Here is a 22337-nt window from a genome sequence, read left to right as displayed (position 1 = left end):
TAGAAGACAAAACTAGATCAGAATGTAAAATATAAAGTTCATTCTGAGAATTAAACAAATGGATTTACTTTTAAACTTTCTCAAAATAATCTACCCTTAAGTAAAATGACAAATTTTTAAAAGTTCTGAATACAACTGAGAAGTAGGCAAGAAATTTCCTAGATGCACTCAGAAAACCAATGGTAAAGATAAGAGTAATGCATGCTAATTCTGTTAGGCAAACTATGAGATTCATAAAAGATGGTGTGTAAGAATTTCACAATCAAAGCCCAATTGTTCTCAAGGCTATGTGTAAACTATAAAGAATACTGTATTCTAAGTTCTTCAAAATTTGTAGTTACAATGATTCTCAAACTTTTTATCAAATATCCTAACTGCACTCATAATTTACAACTTCTAGGACAAAAAAAATACCATATATGTTCTCTTTATCAATAGAAAACGAAAACTACACACAAAGCATAGACAGGCAGGTGGACAAACAAAATTACTCAAGAATCATGGACTCATGCAGAACAGCAACCTTGTCCAAAGCAACCACTTGCAAAGCAAAATGTTCAGTCACCAAAAGCAAGGCATTATATTGTACACTTACCCAAAATACACGACAAACCTTTCAGTTTCTACCCTGTTAACACAGAAAAAGGTGTGGGAGACGGGAAAAGGCAGCAGGGCACCACTTCCCAAAAATCTTATTAATACGCCTAGGAGCTTAAAAGGGCAGGGTAAAAATAAAGCTAAGAATGCCTTTCTTTCTTCCCAAGACCTAGTAACGTTCACTTTATGGGAACGCTGCACAGTGGGTGCTTTGCTACTGACAGTTGCTAGCAAGCGGTTCGGCAGTTTCCACTTATGGAGGATGACCCCATGGCCAGCCAGCAGGGCAAGACCCGTTCAAAGCATTCCTTTCCAGGCCTCCGCCAAGGCCCTTGAGACTGCCAAGCACTGTACATGAGCAAATTTCATTCAGCAGTATTTATAATTACTTAGTAGCTTTAATTAGGTTAAAAAAAAATAAAAACCTTAGTCCTCAGATCTAAAGCCTCTTGTTCTTTGGGTTAGAAAAAGTAAAGCTCTATAGGCAAAGAAATAAACACCTTTCATCATTTGTATGGGAACATACTAGAGAAGCCATAAAATATCATTACATATTTTAATTATGATACCTATTATTTAAAATACAATTTCATATCAGGAAATCTAAACACTTTTCCAAAACTCCATTTTATTATATTTTCAAACAGCCTTAAAAAGCACGTCAAAATGTAGAGTCTTTGTGCTCCATTTTTAAAGTCAAATACACTGTTTATATATGTAAAGTTATACACTGCATATGTTAACATTTTTCTGAAATAAAGTGGCACAATTTCATTGTGACTGTTTTTGGAAAAACTAAAAACAAAATAATTTTAATTTCAATGGTCTTAGAAGCACCATAAATTATTTAGTATTAGGACAACTTCTTTATCTATATTTAGTTGAAATACAGAGAATTTGAATTTGAATTTATTATTAAGAGAACATTGTAAACTCTATCACAATAAAATTGTATTAACTGGTTGTTGTTATTGCAATATTGTATTGTGATTCATTGCAATCACAATTTACTATCACCCATTGATGCTTTCTTTTTAGTTTTTTTTTAATTAACAAAACTGATAAGGAGGTTTTGATAAAATAGCATATTATCTCAAGTTATTGATTTTATTCTCATATTTATTTAACTAAATGCCATAGAAACATTCAAACATTCAAATGTAATTTGCTCATTCTTTTTCACACACAACTGAGATATTACAAGTATGCTCTAGTTACTAATTGGATTAGAACATTCTAACAAACATTTGAACTAATTTCCTATTTGAAAAAAAGAAACTAATAATTTCTGAAATCTACACCATGATTTGTACTTCCTTATGTAGTTCTTCTACCCACAGGAGAGAAAAAAAAAATTTTAACACAGAACACTTTAAAAATGTATTTAATTAATTTCAAATGTTCACATGATGCAGTTGAAAATGAATATATTGAAAGCATGTGACTTTAATAGTCACCATAAATTTGTGCAGGTATAATTTAAATCACTCTTTTAACATTTAGTTTAGAGCAGAAACACTAAGCTAACAAAGTTTCTATCATTGTTACAGCTTTGATTTATAACCACTTTTCATTTTTCTTTAGTTTTTTTTTTATTCAAGGTAGTCCACTGATTTCATAAGTGTGCAAACCTAATTTAAAGAAAAGAAAGGACATAAATGAAAATATAATTTCCAGTTTATTTTTCACTGATATTTTTTCATCATATGAACTACCTTCCCTTAGGATTTAATCTAAAGTATATATTAAAATCATAAGTCATCCAGACAGTTATATATATTTTTTTAATTTGTGTTGTGATTGGATTTTGCTTCTGGGATGTTTTATTTCCTTTTCTCTCTTTCTTTACCTTTTTTTTTTTTTTTTCACATTTTATGCAAGAAAGGAAGTAAGCATAATGTGGATCTGAAGGCAAACAAGATTAACAATGGACATTCCATGGATTTGTTACCTACGTTCTATCTCTTCTTTCACATAAAAAATAAAATACTTATGGGTTTTTAAGACTATGTTCCTCTTGTGTGAGTAGTGAAGATTAAACTAAAACTTGGAATTTGTTCAGACAAAACACCTACAAAAAATTAAGAGGCTGATAATAAAATATAGAGAGGATGTGGATTAAATAATTACTACTTCAGTCCTGATAAACACAGAACAAAACAGTGTCTACTGAATTAATTTACAATTTTTTTCTTTCTAAATCATAACTCTTGCAAAGCCCTCAAGTCACTCTTGTCCAGCATGTCTCAATTTTAATATAAAACTGAGACCAAGGAACATAAATAATCTGATATTATCTCATAATCTGTAACAAATATTCCACCAGTGTGGTGAGTTGGTGAAGGGGTGTTGTATGGGAATTCTAAACATGTATGATTGTTTTGTAAGTTCACAACTTCTGTAAAATATATGTATATTTTAAAAATAAATTTAAAAAATAAAATAAATTTTAAAAATTAAAAAATTGAGACCAAGGGTAGATAAGTTTGCTTTTGATGAATGAAGAAAGAAAAAAAGTGGTAAGGGGGTAAGGAGAGAGGGAGAGAGGGAAGAAGGAAGGAAAGGATTCACTAAAATCAGTTAAACAGTATTTTTTTTTCATTTTTAGAAAAGATTTTCTGACTTATTGAAAAAACTCTATCTGATAGGGTGCAGTATTTTTTAATATAAATTATCCACCAAGGAATGGTAAGTAAATCCTAGTTATTACTGTGAAAGTACCACTTGAATTTGATTATTTTTTATTTTCTGAAATATAAGTATCATATGTTTAAATTCCATATAAAAAAGAAAATGTCATTGTTTGAAGATTAAAGCTTTCTTTTTTCTTATTCAAAAAGCTCTAATCCTCTCCCCTATTGAAAATGAAGCCAACAGAGCTGTTTTCTTAATCTAACATTTTAGATTTATTACTGCCTTTTTTTTTTAGTATAGCAACATAGCTATGCTTAACACTCATCCGATAACTCCCATAAATTCTCTCTGTAATGCTTCTTCTCAACTAATAGTATGGTAAAAGCTCACTAAAGACTATAATAACAATCATAATCTAGCCAGAAGCCATCAAAAGATAACAGAGTAGTCAGAAGGCCAGCATAATTTTATCTTCTTCATTTTTTTTAATTTTATGTAGAGAAAAGAATTAAAACAAAAAAGAATTATTTAAGAGAATTCCTACATATAAATGTTACTAACCATTACCAAAATGGGTTATTACCTGTCTAGAGAAAGTGTTATGGTTTCATTCATTTCTGGAATGTCATCAGCTTTGACAGTAATGTTGATTGTTGTGTCACTTTGCCCAGATAAAAATACAACGGAGCCATTAAAGGGACTTATATCGTCCAGGGTCACTGCTTTTGAATTAAAGCCGGAGGGCTTCAAACTCCAATAGACAGTAGCTTGACCATCAGTTCCATCCCGATGTAGGGGAATGTATATCTTATAAAAAGAAAAAAGCAGAACAATCACTTCTGAAATTTATGCTCACAAATAATATAAGCTTTGCATGTGGTGCCTACACATGTTGTTATTATATGAATATAAGTATTCTATATGGAGAATATATGGAGAAGTGAACTATTAAATGACATCAAAAACATAACTGAACAAGTCTTCTCTTAAAGCATGAAAATAATTTTAGATATACTTATTTATATTACTTTTTGCTTATCAAATTTAGCTACAAAATCACCCCCACCTAAAATTTTGCTTATCCAGGAATTTATCTTAAGAAAAAAAGACTAAAATATTTTAAAAGCCAAAGAATCATGAAAAACATAGAATGTATTTGCTAAAGAATAAATTTCTATCAGAGGCTCACTGGAAAAAATTAATTTGCTATGACAATATAAACTGAAAAACAAACACTTATGATTAAGACTAGAAAATTATGTATAGTGTAATATGTATCCCAAAGTAAGAAGAAGCAAGTAAGAAAAATTTTCTAACCAATCCAATAAAGAGAAAAATAAAGAAAATCATGGCTCTGAGTTACCTTGGGAAAATTACTTAAACTCTCTGACCTCAATTTCCTCAAGGAAAATGAAGTTAAGGGACCCTATTTTGAAAATTTGTGGTGAGCATTAAAGATCATTTCAGTACAGTATCTAGAACAGTGCCTTTCCATAGTATGAAATAACAAGAGAAGTTATTATCAATAATTCTAAAAACAAACTGTATTTGTATTTTTAATCAAGTGTAGTATACTTTAAAATATATAAATATATATAAAAAAAGGATCACTGTAGATCATGATGAATTTTTCCAAAGAGTATAAATGAATACTTAATCATGATATACTATTGGGTTTAACCTCCTAAAAGAGGTACCCTTTTTTTTTCTTTGCCCTTTCACACAACCCATTTTGATAAAAAGAAAGACATTTTCACTACTAACTATCCTGCTAATTTGGCTAGCAATGATCAGGGCCCCAAACTAGTAAGTAAAATAAGAATCACAGTGAAGGCAAAAAACAAAGTAATAGCGAGCTAGGCCCTTAAATTATTATTCTGGGAATGTGTGTGGCCAGGGCTGTGGATAGGGCACAAAGAACAAAGAGAAACTCCTACTCTTTAGACTGTTTACTAAGAGGGAAAGAATGCAGCAGGTTCACAGAGACCAAAACATTCTCTGAAAGCTAGTTTCCCCCTGGAGAAAAACTCAAAATGGTAAATTCACAGCTTTATGAGATAAATGAATAAAAGCAATGCACTCTTTAGGAACAAATGAACTGTTCTTCTAATATAGCAGGAAATAACTATATTAAGAAAAATAAATGAAAAAGAGAGCTTCTCTGTCCATTTACAAAACCAAATATAGAAACAAAGGACATAGCAAGAACTGAACCCTAACACAATTGTAATCAACTCTTAAGTGTAAGGGGCTAGGAGGGTCTCAGGGACAGGTTGTGGCTCAGGGAGTGGCGAGGCTGAAGGACAGAGCCATTCCTATCTACAGAGGCAGAGGCTCAGGCCAATTTAACCAGGATATGGGTGTATGGGGCAGGAAGTGAGGGGAGTATGTGAGTATGCCTTTATATGTGCATGTCCATGTGTGTGTCTATACATCTAAATATATTCATATATAATATAAACATAGATACATTTAATTTATATATAAAATGAAATTCCTAAGATTCAGTACCCCACAACTTAACCCCCATCATCACCTCCCCAGTCCTACCTAAGGCATGTATATGGAGGGCTCAGAGATGGAGCAGGTCAAAGTTTCTTGTGGCACACATCCCTTGGCCATTAAAAAAAAAAGTTTAGGGAAACGGACTTTGGCCCAGTGGTTAGGGCATCCGTCTACCACATGGGAGGTCCGCGTTTCAAGCCCCGGGCTTCCTTGACCCGTGTGGAGCTGGCCCATGCCCAGTGCTGATGCGCGCAAGGAGTGCCGTGCTACACAGGGGTGTCCCCTGCGTAGGGGAGCCCCACGCGCAAGGAGTGCACCCATAAGGAGAGCCGCCCAGCGCGAAGGAGGGAGCAGCCTGCGGAGGAATGGTGCCGCCCACACTTCCCGTGACGCTGACGACAACAGAAGCGGACAAAGAAACAAGACGCAGCAAAAAGACACAGAAAAACAGACAACAGGGGGAGGGGAGGGGAATTAAATAAATAAAAATAAAAATCTTTAAAAAAAAAAGTTTATATTTGCCTATCACTGAGACAAAAAATCATACTATTGCTGACTAAAACAGATACATCAAAATATCCGACTCTCTCTGTGAGCAATCAATAGTAATTTTATTCTATCCAAGATGGCAAAAGATGGCAGAAAATCACTCCATCATCAGTTATTTGGGACAAGCTAAATATTCAAGGCTTGCTATAAATAATGAGGCTTTTCAGGGTCTATTAACTTTATATGTAATTACTACGTATTAAAAAAAAAGGTGTCTCTTTATTGCCTCATTAAGCCCTCCATTGACAAGAAAATGCAATTGCCTACTTACCACTTCAGCAGGGGAATCTTCTGGTTCATACAAAATGACTGGAAGATTGCTAATAAAACCAATTTCACCATTTGCAATGTCTGGAGTAACAAGTAGAGAAATATTTTGGATTTTCCCAAATCTAGGACTTATAGATGGGATTGGGGGAATTATGTTCAGCAATTCCACAGTTTCCATCTATAAAAATCAAAGAAAAAACATTATTAGATAAGAAATATTTTAATTTAATTAAATTTTTAAATGTAAATATCAGCTAAACTGATAACACTGTTTAAAATGTCAAGGAAAGAGACTCAGTATAGTTTTATTCAAAATTTTCTAAAGAGAAAGGAATAAAATAGAACACACTTTACTTGTTTTTATCAAAAAGGTTGCAGAATTAGTTCTAGATATAGTATTTCAAATACATAGATACAAAGAAAGAAGCTGTAGAAAGCTATGAAACAAACTGATCAAAAGGAAAATGCTAATTTTACATGGCTTATTTTCTAGTCTCAGCCTTTTTTTCTGAGTTCCTTAGACATCTGTTAAATCAAACTGCCTTATTCATAGAGTTGCCCTTTGCTTTCAGATAGTTTTTAACTGTGACAGCACATTAGTAAACTCAGCCTGCCAAAGGTCATATCTCAGACTAAAGTATTTAACTGAGAGGGTTACTAAAGAATAAGGAGCTCATGTCTCGTTTTCTCCTTTCTTCAGTTTCATTCAACTTTCCATGCAGACTCTGATGCCTCCTATTCTAGAGTTGCTCATCCATTATGTACTATACAAACTACACAACCTTATAATTCCAACCAGCTTTCCAGTGCCTACAACTGTTTAAACCTCATGGAATTGTGTCAGTGACTAATAATGCCTCTTTTTTTCTAAACAAGTGTTAATTTAACTATCTGCACTGTAAGACTTCTGTCTTTTATCTGAATACAGGGAGACATAAAGAATTGAGTCTGAAAAGAGGGGCACAAACAGCTCAGAACACCAAAATTCAGTTACTGCATACTTCAAATTCTTTTCCTGGTTTTTCAAGCATCATCAAAAACAAATTCTGTCATGCTCGTCTAGGAAGCTACCAATAATGTGGCTTGGATAATACCTGATATGTAGAAGGTTTTAAATAAGGATTTGTTTACAGAGGGATTCTTTGCAGATACATTGATAGAGCTGTTGAATGTATGCAAAAGGCTAAAAGTTAATATAGAGACTACTGATATTAGCATAGACATAGGGATCTCTACCCATAGTAAAAACTGGTATTGAGGCAGCAAGAGAAAAGAACTCAGAAAGCTAGAGTGGACACAGAAAAGCAGGTCTCTAAAACTCAGAACAACATTTCTGCATCATCAATTCTCAACTTCATACCACAACACTCCAAACCACAGGAATTCAGGATCCCAGGCCTCTGTGAAAGCAAGAGCAACTGTATAAAACTTTTGCCATATTTCACTTACTTTAATAATTTGGTGTCATATGAGTTGTAGTCTATGTAGGACTGGAGATAGACAGAATGGAGAGCTGAGTAAAAGGGACAACAGATCTGACACATGTATTAATGAGAATGCTCTGAATCCAGAAAACACAAAATAGCAGAGAAGGTGAACAATAGTGCTGACCTCCCCCCTCCTACCCTAAATCAAAATGAAACAAAAAAAACCTCCTGAAACTCCTGAAAAAAAATTCTGAAACTCCACTCAACAAGTTATTATTCCCAACAAAATACTACCTAATCAGAACTGGTGAATTAGTATCCATTTCCACAGTAAGAGAATCAACTATAAAAGCAAACAAGTTATGACGTGTTTTGGTATAGGCTAAGCTTAAATAAAACATATTTTAAGTTTCCAAATATATCGCTAGGCATATTCTGGTGGCAGCTTTCTACTTGTTTCAACTTCTTGCTCAACAGAGTCAGGGTCATAGGCTCGACCACTTGCTCGATTCTACTTCACAGATCCAGATCCAAGGCCACCTAATCAGTAAACTGGACAATTCATTCAATTGTGAATAAAGTCATGTTCTGTATACCCAACATCCCAAGAAAAGAAACTCAAGAGTCGTTCTGAGAGTGGGTTACTTTTATAGACAAAAGCATAGATAGTAAAAAAATGTCCCCAATTGGAGGAGACACAATAAAAGTTAATATTAAAGATAAAGAACAGGATCTCTCTCTGTTAGTGACAAAGCCTTTGAGGGAACTGGAAAAAAGTTTCCCCATGGGTAGGCAAATTGCAAAACGGTGTCCCCTATGTACTGAAAAATTATACATCCCCTAAACCAAGCCACCCTCCATCCCCCCAAAGGCAGACACAGCCCTGTGAAATTTAGGAAATCAAGGAGAAGATAAAAAGATTTCAGGACATTTTAAAAATAAATAAAATTTTCAGAAGATATTAAAAAGCAAAGAAAAGTACAAAGGGAAATAATTTCTTTACCTTCATATGTCTTTTCAGTAACTCTAGATGCTACCTAATCAGGAACTGGTCAAATTAGTAACCATTTCCTTTCCTTCCAAGTTCAGAGGAAAAAATTTATTTTTATCTAGAAATTTCTACCAAAGCCAAACTATCCATGTAAGTACAAAATAAGAAATTTTTAACCATCCAAAGAATCAAAAACTTTACTTTGCATGTACCTTTTCTACAACAAAACTGAAACATAATCCAAGAAAGGGAAGGCAAGAGAAAGAAAATCCAGTTCAGTAAAAGTGGTCCCAGATAGGAGGTGTGAAGCAAGTATAAAAAGTACTTACTACAGCTATCTCAACTTTCAAAAATATATGATAAAGTAACTAGAATATTTCAATAAATTAGTGAACATAGCATATAGAAATGAAACAGTAAGAAACTCCAGAACAAAAAAATAATAAACCACAAAACAGTCTTGGAAAGAATATGGAACTAATTTAAATTCAGCATGATTAGAGAAGGTGATGGAATATGAGATTCCATTCAGTATATACTTTGACCGTGAAAGGTATGGTGATGTAAGATTATAGCTCTTTATTGATCCATTAACATAATCTACCTGATTCTGCATTAAATTTATTTATATAAGTAAAATTAGATAAGCATCCTTTATTACTTCCTAATTTTCAGAATCAACCAATACCAAATGGATAGAAAACATAACCATAATCTCATAAATTAACACAAATATTTTAATCTTCTACAAGAAAAATAATGCTTGGGTTAAAAAAAGTTAAAAATTAAAAGGAAATAAGGTGGTAATATTTGTTAGGGTGTACTTATTTCTTCATCTAAATTGGTGAAAGTCCAGAGATTCTGTCTACAATTAACCACAAATAAATCACAGAATATATTATTTTTAAATGGCTACATAATTTTCCTCATATTTCTTTTTTATCTGGGATGCCTTCTCCACAATATCCATTGTGAAAATAACATTTATCCTACAAACCCATTCCAATGTCACATTTTCCCCAAATCAACTCAAACGAATGGTAGCACTCTCTCTCCCAATCCTCCCTTTTAACAGGTTCTTAGTTACTTCATTATTACATTCATTATATTCCAACTTGCATTATCATGTTTGGTGTACTTTTTATTATCACCTGATTAAAATATTAACCTTTTAAAATAGAACCCTTGTCTCATTCATCCTCATGTACCTTAGGAATAGCACAGTCTCTTTTGGTCTCTTATGAGTACCTAAATAACTTCTAGTAACTAAGAGTAGAACCCAATTTACAAATGAGGGCAAAAATAACAAGGGTATAATAAAGGTTATTTACTCTCTCACACATATATAAATCTCTCAATTTAACCAGACTTGAGATTATTTTAATCATTAAAGTACCTGTATTAAGAAGTGGGCCCCATTTTGAAGGAATGCATCATTTCTTATCAGTAATTTTGTAGTGAGTTGGGTTTTTTGTTCTGGAAAAATGAGGCTATTTCTTCTGGATATATTTAAGATACCATTTTTGGCTTGCACAGCTCCAGCAGGAATATAAAGTGCAGAATAAAGCATCCTCACATCTCCTTTAGCTCCTCCTAGTCTTGAAAAACTCAAGGATAAAAGGCGTTCACCTGGACTGCTTTCAATCTTCTGGTTTTCCATAGAGGAAAATGTAATTAGGCCATAAACATCATCACTATCCTGAATATAGAACAAAAGCTGAAGATAGAGGAATAAAGTGTTAGAGTACAGAATTCGCAAATCTGAGATTACCAAACTCTTTATTTTCTACACTATTATGATTTTTAACATTATTTATTTATATATCATATCTAAAAATGATCACTTCTTATATGTAGTAAAGATGAAACAAAAAAAAAATTGAAACTCTACTAAACTGTAGTTTGTGGGTTTTCTTAAGAATAAAATTTATTTTTGCAGAACAACCCTGAACAAGGAAGGTAACCATCACCTCCAAAGTCAATATTCTTCCTGTTACATAAAACTAAACATAAATAAATTTGATGTGTATGATCAAATTCTTTGGGTCCTTCACAGCACAGAAATATTTGAAAGAGAAGCATAACAAGAGGTCTACCTCGGCTGGTTCGCTCACTTCTGCACCTCCATGTATCGTATAAGGCAGCATTTGAAGTAGATAAGCTTCTGCCTCTTCTGGAAGATCATCATCAACAACACTGAGAGGAATCAATGCCACCATCTGCCCTTGTGCAAAATGGAGAACTCCAGAACTTGGTCCAATATCTGCTGTTACTGGAGAGGGATCACTGCTGTTCCTTGTCAACACCCAGTTAACAGAAACATTCCCGTGGGTGCCACCATTTCTAACCACTGTGATTTCTTCAAATCTAGAATTTTTTAAAAAGAAATATATGCAGACACATAATACACTCTATTTCTCTTGGATAGAATTTCCTAATGCCAAGTTAGCCAACAGACAGTGGTAAAAACAGAACCTTATCACAAAGTATAATTGTTTTTAATAGGAAGTAAATATGTGGCTGTGTCCTAGGGAACTGTCATAATCAGAGTTCATTTGTGTATTTAATCACAACCACAGTAAGAAAGAAAACAATGAAATCATGGTAACGGAAATGACACATACTCTAATAGTCCAGCATTGTATCCAAGGCAACACAAATTAAATCTTAGAATAATATTTTAAAATAGTTGCAACAAAAGGCTTAAAATAAACCATACCTTGAGACTGTATCTTCATCGATTATAACTGTCCTTTCGAACAAGATACTGTTAAATGAGAGGACCCCATAAGGTTTGTCATTTGCCTTGATGGTGACTTGTAAAACAGAAGGGCCTAATAACACAGCATCTCCCTGTAAGGTATCCTTTAATAAAACAATGTGAAAGGATTCAGCAATCTCTGGTATGTCATCATTAACAATTTGGAATTTCAGGTGTGATTCATGAACGAAAGGTGGAAAAACAATAGTTTTGTTTTGCTGAAGATCAATGAAATCCAAATTTTGCTGGGCATGTGCTGTTGAATTCCCAGTAATAATAGCATAACTGACTGAAACTTCACATTCATCAGATCCAATAAAATTTCCACTGGTATCCTTTCCACGAACCACTGGAATAAAGAGTATATGGTCTTCTTCAGGTACCAAATAAACACTCTGAATGAATCTCACAGGACCATCATTTTTTTTAATGATAATCTCAATTGAGCTTCTAGAAGTGTTGATCTCAGCTCCTCCTTCTACACTTTTCATGTAAATCAAAAACGTTTCATCATTTTCTGGTACCTGTCAAAGAAATATAAATAGTGACAAAACATAAATTACCCAAAACACCTGAAAAGAAATGAAGGTACAAAAAACCACAATGTTTCAATACAATGACATAGTAATAAATAATCTAACTGATGGGTGCAAACAGAAAAGACTGCTTTGTTTCTATTTACTACAACATTTTCCAAGGTAAATTATATACTTTAGATAAGAAAGGAAAAATGAATTAAGCAATTGCATTAGTAAGTAATGACGAATAGGTAATCATGCCTTTCAGCTTTGATCCATCTTTGGATAAGTCTAAAGATTACATAGTAAAAAGAACATAAATCCTTATCAATTTTGCCAGGTTGGAAGGGTCAGAAGCAGGATTCAAGGTCTTACAATATGTAAGAATCTGGATTAGTACATTAAACATCACATAAAAGTGTTAACCAGTTTTCAACTACATGAATTTGTCCTGCTTCTCTCTGATTTCTAATATGAGTCAAACATTTGATACCAACCAGATGATTTCCAAAATAAATGTCATGTCCCTCACTAGAGAACAAGCTTTAAAGACACTAGCAGGCAAACTGCTGACACTACTAAAATGAACCTTTCTCTTTTGTAACCACATGAAAATTCTAGGGTTTATCTCCATTGTGCTGTTTGAGCCATTCCTTCATAATAATTTTATATGTTACAAATGATGCTAAACATAAATATATATATACACCCACATCTTTCTACCTCCATCAATAGCAATATAAAAAGTAGAGCTAATTTCCTCAAAAGATAAAATTCTATATCGTTGGTGACCTTTTAAATCTACAATTAAAATACGTAATTAATCACCACCAACCCCAAACTGCAACCCTGTCAATACTCTGGCGTCATTAAACAAAATATTTTTATTGGCTTCAAGAACCAGATCAGCTAGTTTTCAGTACTACCTTATATTTCATTTTTTCAACACAGTTTTTTCTAAATGTCTTCTTTTTTTAAAAAAAAGATTTATTTATTTATTCCTCTCCCCTTTCCCCCCACCCTGGTTGTCTATTCTCTGTGTCTACTTGCTGTGTCTTCTTCTTTGTCTGCTTCTATTGTTGTCAGCAGTACTGGGAATCTGTGTTTCTTTTTGTTGCATTATCTTGTGTGTCAGCTCTCCATGTGTGCGTCACCACTCTCAGGCAGGCTGCACTTTCTTTCGTGCTGGGCGGCTCTCCTTATGGGGCGCACTCCTTTTGCACAGGGCTCCCCTACGTGGGGGACACCCCTGTGTAGTGCAGCACTCCTTGCGCGCATCAGCACTGCACATGGGCCAGCTCCACACAGGTCAAGGAGGCCTGGGGTTTGAACTGCGGACCTCCCATGTGGTAGACGGACGCCCTAACCACTGGGCCAAGTCCACTTCCCTCTAAATGTCTTCTAATGTACTTTTTCCACCTGTGTGGATTTTTATGGTTTGATTTTTGGATATCAGTAGGAGGATGAGGGACAGGGTTATTAATTCCCAGTTATTCTCTATTTTCTTTTCTGGCAATACTTAGATTCTTTGATACAAAATTATGTTTGCTCTTGTTTAGCAAATAGGTGATATCCTTGCACATTATTGTTCAATTCATTCTTTCCTGAGCACCTACATCTTATATCGCAATCTTCGGTAGCTTCAATATGAAATGTGAAAATAATCAAGGCCTTATGAATGTGAACATTTAAAATATCTAAACAGAAGAACATAAATTTCAGTAGCACTCTTGACTTTTATATTAAAAATGTTTATGCTAGATAAGTATTACTGTACCTAATCAAATGGAAAATCACTAACAAAATTAAATTATCAGGAAAGTGGATGTGGCTCAAGCAATTGACCTCCCGCCTACCATATGGGAGGTCCTCGGTTCAGTTCCCAGTGCCTCCTGGAGAAGACAAGCAAAATAGCAAGCTGATGCAACAAAAGATATGAGAAAAGACAATGAGAGACACAACAAACCAGGGAGCTTAGGTGGCTCAAGTGATTGAGCAGCTTTCTCCCACATAAGAGGTCCCAGGTTCAGTTCTGGGTGCCTCCTAAGAAGACGACAAGCAGACACAGAGAGCACACAGCAAAACGGTCACAGAGAGCAGACAGTGAGTGCAAACAAGGGGGGGAGGGAATAAATACATTTTTTTTTAATTCAATTATCAGGGTTTACAAAAAGCTTAAATTTTGTATATGTATGGCTGCCAGTTAAATTCAAATTCATCAGCTTTTAGAAGTACAATTTATTTGAATTAAGTAAAGTAAGGATTGACAAGATATATTTCAAAATATACAGCCATTTATTAACTAGACTATGACTAGCCACAATGCACTAACTTTATATAGGATTGTGTTCTTGAATAATTTCAAATACTGAAAGAAATTTAATACTTGACATATTTTCTCTAATATATCTGTTATAAAGACAGAGCTGTTGTTCCATTTAAGTATTTAACATCACCCACCACATCATCAAGCACTGTCAAGTAATAAACCACTGTTGCTCTGCCAGGTGGAAAGGTGATGTTCCCTTTAACTGGACACAAATCTTCTTCAGGTGGATTTGGGCCACCCTCTACCTACAAAGAAACACACAGTGCCACCAATAAATACAAAACATCAGCTGATTCAGGGAAATGCATATCAAAACCATAATGAAACACCATTTCACACCCATTATGATGGCTATTATTTAAAGAAAAAACAGAAAAATAACAAGTGTTGCAAAGAGTACAGAGAAATAGGAATCCTTTTCCATTGCTAGTGGAAGCATAAAATGGTGCTGGCACTATGGGAAACAGTTGGGCAATCTCTCAAAAAGTTAGACATAGAACTACCATATGACCAGCAAGTGTATGTCTAAGTATATACTCAAAAGAATGCACAGAGCAGAGACTTGTACAGATATTTGCACATTGACCTTCATAGCAGCATTATTTGCAATAGCCAAAAGGTGAAAGCAACCTAAGTGTCCATCAGCAGACAAATGGATAAACTAAATGTAATATATATACAATGGAATATTGTTCAGCTGTAAAAAGGAACAAAGCACTGATACATACAACAACATGGATGAACCTTGAAAGCATTATGTTGAGGGAAATAAACCAGATACAAAAGGACATATACTATATGATTTCACTTATATAAAATATTTAAAATAAGTAAATTAATAAAAACAGAAAAGAGATTAGAGGTTATCAGGGGTCAGGGGGCAGGGAGAATGGAGAGTCACTGTTCAGAAGGTACAGTTTCTGTTTGGGATCATGAAAAAATCTTGGTAATGGATGGGGTAATGGTAGCACAGCACTGTGAATGTAAATAAATCACTGCTTTACCATTTAAAATTATTTCAGAGTAAACTTACCTCAAAAGTTACAGTAACTGTTCCATAGGTTCCTTTTTCCCTAATTAGAGTAAGAGGCACAGACTCATTTCTGCCCCTGGGCTCACTCACTGTGATTAAGGAAGGCTATTGGAAAGAGGACAACAGATAAGCAGATGCTAATCAGTTAGAGGTAGGAGGAAGTATAAAATATTACCATAGAAATACTACATTTCCACAGACAAATCAATTCTCATTGTGATCAAGGAATACCATATTTTCTAGCTATAACTGACTGTAGCTAATGAAAACATTTAAAAAGTTAAAAATAATACTGCAGAAGGAACATACAATTAGTCATGCAAGAGATATATGTTCTTACCCTGGTTCTTCTCCTGTCTTGTCTAGCTGTTCCTCTGAGGAAACTTTAAGCATACCTAGTCCAAAGAGCGCAAACTCAAATGCTCACAAGGGCCCAGGAGAAATGAGTGAAGCTGCCAGACCAGGGTGGCTGAGTCAGACCACCACTCAGCCCAGCTCCCATTAGCTCTTCCCTCCTCATCATTCAGCTCTCCATTGAATAACAGACAACTCTCATCACTTTTTCAGATCAGGACTTCAAGTGTTAAGACACCATCTTGGCTGGTACAATATAGTATAGAAGAGGAGAAACAGGGAAACAGCAGGTGCGTACATACTAGACCAGCAGGGTCCATCTCTCAGGCAGACACTATGGCTCAGAATCCCCATCCAGAAACAAATAGAATAATGCCTATCCCAAAAGGCTGTGATGAGGTTCCAACGAAATGACCCATGTAAAGTGCTTATTAGAGTACAAGAACATAGGAAGGGCTCAATCAATGTTTCCAAATATTATTAGCATCATCTTCATTATCATCAGTATCAATATAATCATTATCAAGGTTGGGAACAAGAGCCGGTCTACTGAGCACCTACTGGGTGTTCAGGAGATACTCAGTTTAATTTTAAACTCAAGGACTAGGGGTATAGTCAGAGGTTGCTGGACAGTCCCCGCCAGTCAGGGACCTGGGAACAATGCCAGTGATTAGGATTCATTCCCAAACGCTAAGGTGTATAATGACAAAATTTTTTAAAAACTTTAAAATGTCAACATGAGGATGAGGGGTGATAGGTTTGGAGGGAAAGCAGTGTGGAAAGAAATCACTCTAGTTCCCATTCAGAAACCCTAAATTTCTGAATACGAGTTTGCATCAAAAAGCAAAGTAGCTATGTGGAAATTAGTTTTTTTTTTAAATGATTGACAAAATGTAAGGCAGCTCAAGTCAAATAAATAGTAAGCAATTAAGGGAGCCAGCTTCATAATTATCTACTAATTCTCTATTGCTCAAATAGAAATTATTAATTTTGTTAATGGAGAAATAATAGAGATGACAAAATGTCTACTAAATTAAGGTTGCCCAAATACCCTTTTTAAGATACTACGACAAAAATAATATTAATCTGTAGTGCACTTTGTTACAAAAATAATTGAATGTACTAACAAAATGACATATTAACATAATTAACTGTAGTGTTAATCTAAGTTTGGAAATACATAAAAAGCTGGGGACCATTGCATTGTATCTTATTAATGATAATTAATAACATGATTCCAAAAGATTCCATATCAGGAAGGTTATTAAAATCTAAAACTTAACAGTCATTTCCAATTGTATTGGAGATAAATTTTGTTTTAATTTAAGAGCTGGAAGCAATTTTTTTCAAGAAGGGACCTATCTTGCATGTTTGTTTCAAAAGATTTTAAAATATTCTGAACATACTTAGGATTGGCCAAGGACACAGGAATCTGGTGATAGAAGACAGGAATGAAATGATGAGCAAGACTGAGGGAATTAGATGGAGTATTAACGTTTAAGAAATACAAATTAAAGAGAAAAATTCCAGCATGTCAATTGAACATACAATTTTTCAGAGCTGTTATGTCTGCTATCTGATTTTCAGTTTACTATGTATTTTCAGGATTCTTTCAGTATGATTTCTTGTCTTCTAAAAAAGTCACTCCAACCACTCAGAGAAGTCTAACACACAGACAAGGTCTTCTTTAAATGTTGTTTGTTACCCATCTGAGTTAGAGACCAGACAAGAGGTAGCAAATGAGTCTGACAGAACGACCATCAGAAAGAGAAATTAGAAGAGATAACAATGACAGTATACGCCTCTTCAATTTGCAGAAACATAGGTAGAAAAAAATACATATTCTACTGGATGTGAAATAGTGAGGGAGTAACAGCAAATTTTATTTAAATATCAAAAGACAGGATGAAACTAGTTGACATGATGTAAAATAATTTAAAAATTTAATCTATTACCTAGCAATCACCAGATTAATCAAATTATAACCATACCATATTAAATGAAATAATTCCAAAGGCGTTGTCATTAGATAATATTGTCACAGAAACTGTCCTTGGCCATCCAAGCTTCACATTTGCTGAGGGTTTCTAAAATTAAAGCCAAAAAGTAAATTAATAAAACAGCAAGGAAAAAAAGCAATCATTTAATAGAATTGTTGTCTTTAATAACTATTCAGAATATAAATAAAAATACAAGTTTACTTTTAATTTTAAAGTATAGATTAATAAAGTATATTCAAACTAACTCAACATGTAAGAAAGCCCCAAACACAAATTCCTGAAAAAAAGATTTAAAAACCAGTAATCACTGACTATTAAAGACACTAAAATACAATTATATCATAAGTAATCACTGGTTAGTATACTCTAATATTATTGTTAATTATGTTATAATTACTATAATGTCATTACTAATATTATAACAGAAAATTAGGTACTTAGCATGAAATTCTGTTCAGTTGTGATTATTTTTTTACACTATAGCTGAAACACAAGAATTAGTTATTCCGTAAATCATAGAGCCAAATTAAAAATAACATTTTAAAACAAAGTTACTTATAAAAATGGAGGGAGAGTTTTCTGCAACATCTTTATTGATTTTAAGCAGCAGCAGAAAGGAATATGAAAAAGAGTGATTTACAAAACAAAACAGGATTTTTTCAAGTATAATTTTCATAAAATTTTAGTCATACTGCCATCCTAATTTTTTTTTAAATTCTCAATGCTATTCAGAAAAATTAACCAGAGCAATGTTGTCAGTCATTGCTTCAACCTTACAGATCAAGCCATAAAGGACAATTAAAACTTAAGCTATTCATGTATTTTTCCCAGGGGTACTATGAAATTTATTCCAAGACATAGGGACCTCCCATTTCCATGCTTGCTTTTGTATCCTTGCTCTTTGAACTCAGAAGTCAAGGTCATTCTTTATGCATCCAGTAGCAGGGGAGGGATAAAAGAGAAAAAGGCCAAATGGAAGATAAGGTTCTTTTGAGCATTTGTCAAGGCAATTCCAAAAGAACCTGAATGGATCTCAAAACTAGCTGTAGAATCTTCCAAACAAGATTATAGCAGAAATTGCCAGACTGTGGAACTGCTAATGAATTTCTCAGTTCTAGCTGCTATAAAAATCACTGACAGTTCCTTGAACTGGCTCATCTTTAGAGAAATTTTTTTAAGTTTTGCCATATTTTTATAAGTTTAAGGTTAAGAGGGGAAGAATGGCTTACCTGTAATGTTAAGTGAAAAATGAAAGTTTCATCGGGTTCTGGTAAGTCATCATCACATACTGCTATGTACACTGTCCTATTTGTTTCTCCATAAGGTATGAAAGCTGCAGCATATGTGTCAAAAAAGTCGCCTGTGTCTTCACCATGTAGCTATCAAATGCAAAATATAAGTAGGCCTTACATAACACAGTGTTAAGTCTAACAAAACTAATGCCAATTGAAGAAATCCATAGGTGGCAGAGGGAAGGAGGAATAAATCAAGTAACATTGACATTTTTCAGATAGGACATAAAAAATATAAAATCTAAATACTTAACAACTGGTAAAAATCATCTCAAAAAAAAAACATTATAAAAAGAAATGCTTCTACCTGAAAGCATTTATTTATGCTCTAGAAGGAAAAAGCATAATTACATAAAACGTAATGTTGATTTTCTGTGCCTCTTGATTGATCAAGAGTAAACTACAGCAAACCTAACAAGAAGACAAATTGTAGCTCAAACTCAAAAAGAGGTGAAGCAGCCTACCAAAAAGTTTCAGGAAAATCAATTATTTTCCCTATCAATTTCAAAGAAACTGTTCTTTCCAAAAATTTCAACCTGAAGTTGTATTCATATTCTCCCACAACAATCCTAATAAAGTCCCAATTCTTTTAGCTCTCCAAATTTTTTGGTCATTGCAAACTTTAACTTTTTTTATTTATTTCTCTCCCCTTTCCCTTGCCCCACCCCCCCCCCCCCCGCCAGTTGGATGCTCTCTGTGTCCATTTGCTGTATGTTCTTCTGTGTCCCCTTGTCCAGTGGCACCAGGAATCTGTGTCTTTTTTGTTGCATCATCTTGCTGCTCCAGGTCTCCGTGTGTGCAGTGCCACTCCTGGGCAGGCTGCGCTTTTTTCACATGGGGCAGCTCTCCTTATGGGGTGCACTCCTTGTGCGTGTAGCTCCCCTACAGGGGGGACACCCCTGCGTGGACGGCACTGTTAGTGCAAATCAGCCCTGCACATGGGCCAGCTCACCACACGGATCAGGAAACCCTGGGTTTGAACCCTGGACCTCTTATGTGGTAAGCAGATGCTCTATCAGTTGAGCCAAATCTACTTCCCAAACTTCTATTTAAATTAATATACTTAGATTTCTCCCAATAAACAGCTCTCTGACATGACTAAGTTTTGTGTTTTATTTTTTTGTATTGCCATTTTTGTACTTTAACATATTTCAGGTATTTTTCTCTAAGATACTGTATAATAGAAAATATGTCTGAGGAGAGATAACTAGAACCCAAAGTACCCAAAATAAAATACTCTTTACCTAGACATAATTATTGATTTTTTTGCTTTTTCACTTGTTTAAAATAAATATATGAACACATTAAACTGATCGATCTATATATTCAAAATACTATAGTAAAATGCTCATGGCTAACCTTGGAGCACTAGATATACCTATAAGAAAATTGAATGGGACAGTGTACCTGCAAATCATTTATCATAATGAAACAACTCTGAATATCAAGTAGTTTGTTTTTTTAAAAAGTCCTTGCCATTGAAGACTAAGAAATTTCAAATTAATTTCAGTAAGAATAGAACTACAAGCAACTCTTACCGACACAATTGCAGTGACATTTGCTGGCTCTCCTATCCTTTCGATGACAAGACGAATAACTGTTGTACTTGTTTCATTAACAACAAATTCTGTTTGTCCGGCAAACCTTACTTCTGTTTCTCCAAGCACAAAGGGGAAGAGTAAAGCTGAAAGGAGATTTACTAATAAAGATGCAGAGGGCATCCCTAAAGGAAACAAAAAAAGATTTTATTCATAAAATATATCTAAAATGTTTCCATTAGATTGTGTTGTCTACATATATAAACCCAGAGTGAAGTGTTAGACAATTAGCAAATAAGAAATAAATGCATCAAATATGAAGCGATCTAATTCAACCATGTGATCACAAAGGTAAGTTAAAAAAAATCTCAATTTCTTATTAGGACTTTCTTTTACTATTCATATCTAGTTTTTGTTCTTTAGCTTCTAAATCAAGTAAAAGTCACAACTAGTTGAAACTGAATTAAATTTAGCTTATTAAAAAATTTATTGACCACCCACTTTAGTCTAAGACAAACCTAAGCATCAACATAAAAATTCAATTAAAGCCCACATTTCCCCAGGTAAAACTGTGACATACCAGATAAAACCAAAAAACTATCAAATGGATCAACAATCTTAATGAAACTTACCATCTATTTACTTGACAATCGTACAAATAAGGACAACCTCTTGAAGGTTTAACAATAAATTAATAATTTCGTTTGCCATCTGCTTTCTCCTTAAATCTGTTTGCCTTATTTGACAATGCTTTTAAAAATGTTTAGCTATTGCAAAGAAACGCTAATCCTCCTAAGGAGGTAATTTTCTTTCATTTTACTAGCTAATTAATAATACCACTTCTAAGAAAACGTCTATGTTGCCTTAAAAATAAGCAAATTTGGCAAAATGTGTATTTTTTTTCATAACTTCTATTGTTTTCTTCTTACTACATTGTGTTGCTTTATGAGTCATTAATATTGCTCCTACTTTCAGTAGTGAGTGATTCAAGAGCTTTCAAAAGCACAACAGTGCAGGGGCCTCTTAAAAGTGCTGCTTTTTTGTAATGTAGATGCACCTCTAAAAATGTGAACAATTTATCTCACAGATCATTAAGATTCCAATGGATCTATGTGGTCAGTCACACGAACATAATAAGTTCATGCTTTTTTTAGAGGAGCGTTGCATTATGTACTCCATGAGCCAAAATGTTCTCGATTAATCTTTACCTTGGTCAAGGAGAAATAGAACTTCCACATATGTGGTAAATTCTTTTATTTCTACACATGGTTTTAAATTTAGGAACCACCAAATACATTGGTTCTTGAATATTTGGGGGATTTAAGTGCAATTTTCTCAGTCAAGAATATTCACACAAGGCAATCTGAGATTGCTTGGTGGTGTCTCGCAGGCTTATGAACAACCACACAATGCGATGCTGAGTTCAGACAGAGTCCAGGAAAGGGACCGCAGGCCAACAGGGAAAGAGATTCTGAAACACTAGAACCCTTTTTACACCTGTGCCTTCTATCCAAGTGAGTCTGCGATACAACTAACGGA

At 34.1% G+C, this 22337-nt stretch overlaps 1 protein-coding gene across 1 annotated transcript in view; it reads right to left on the bottom strand.

The window, feature by feature from the left end:
- The window catches only part of ADGRV1 (adhesion G protein-coupled receptor V1), a 685020-nt gene that overhangs the window by 618349 nt on the left and 44334 nt on the right, over positions 1 to 22337 (bottom strand). Inside the window, exons 2-11 of the mRNA XM_058276109.1 lie at positions 20799 to 20983; positions 19198 to 19347; positions 17960 to 18055; positions 15615 to 15719; positions 14713 to 14826; positions 11693 to 12258; positions 11070 to 11340; positions 10370 to 10690; positions 6557 to 6733; positions 3815 to 4038 (exon numbers count right to left, since the gene is read on the bottom strand). Coding sequence (XP_058132092.1) covers positions 3815 to 4038; positions 6557 to 6733; positions 10370 to 10690; positions 11070 to 11340; positions 11693 to 12258; positions 14713 to 14826; positions 15615 to 15719; positions 17960 to 18055; positions 19198 to 19347; positions 20799 to 20983 — 2209 coding nt within the window. The remainder of the gene's footprint in view (positions 1 to 3814; positions 4039 to 6556; positions 6734 to 10369; positions 10691 to 11069; positions 11341 to 11692; positions 12259 to 14712; positions 14827 to 15614; positions 15720 to 17959; positions 18056 to 19197; positions 19348 to 20798; positions 20984 to 22337) is intronic.

Source organism: Dasypus novemcinctus, chromosome 2 (genome assembly GCF_030445035.2).
Source record: "Dasypus novemcinctus isolate mDasNov1 chromosome 2, mDasNov1.1.hap2, whole genome shotgun sequence".
Classification (NCBI taxonomy): Eukaryota; Metazoa; Chordata; class Mammalia; order Cingulata; family Dasypodidae; genus Dasypus; species Dasypus novemcinctus.
This window is presented reverse-complemented; position numbering and strand designations above follow the sequence as displayed.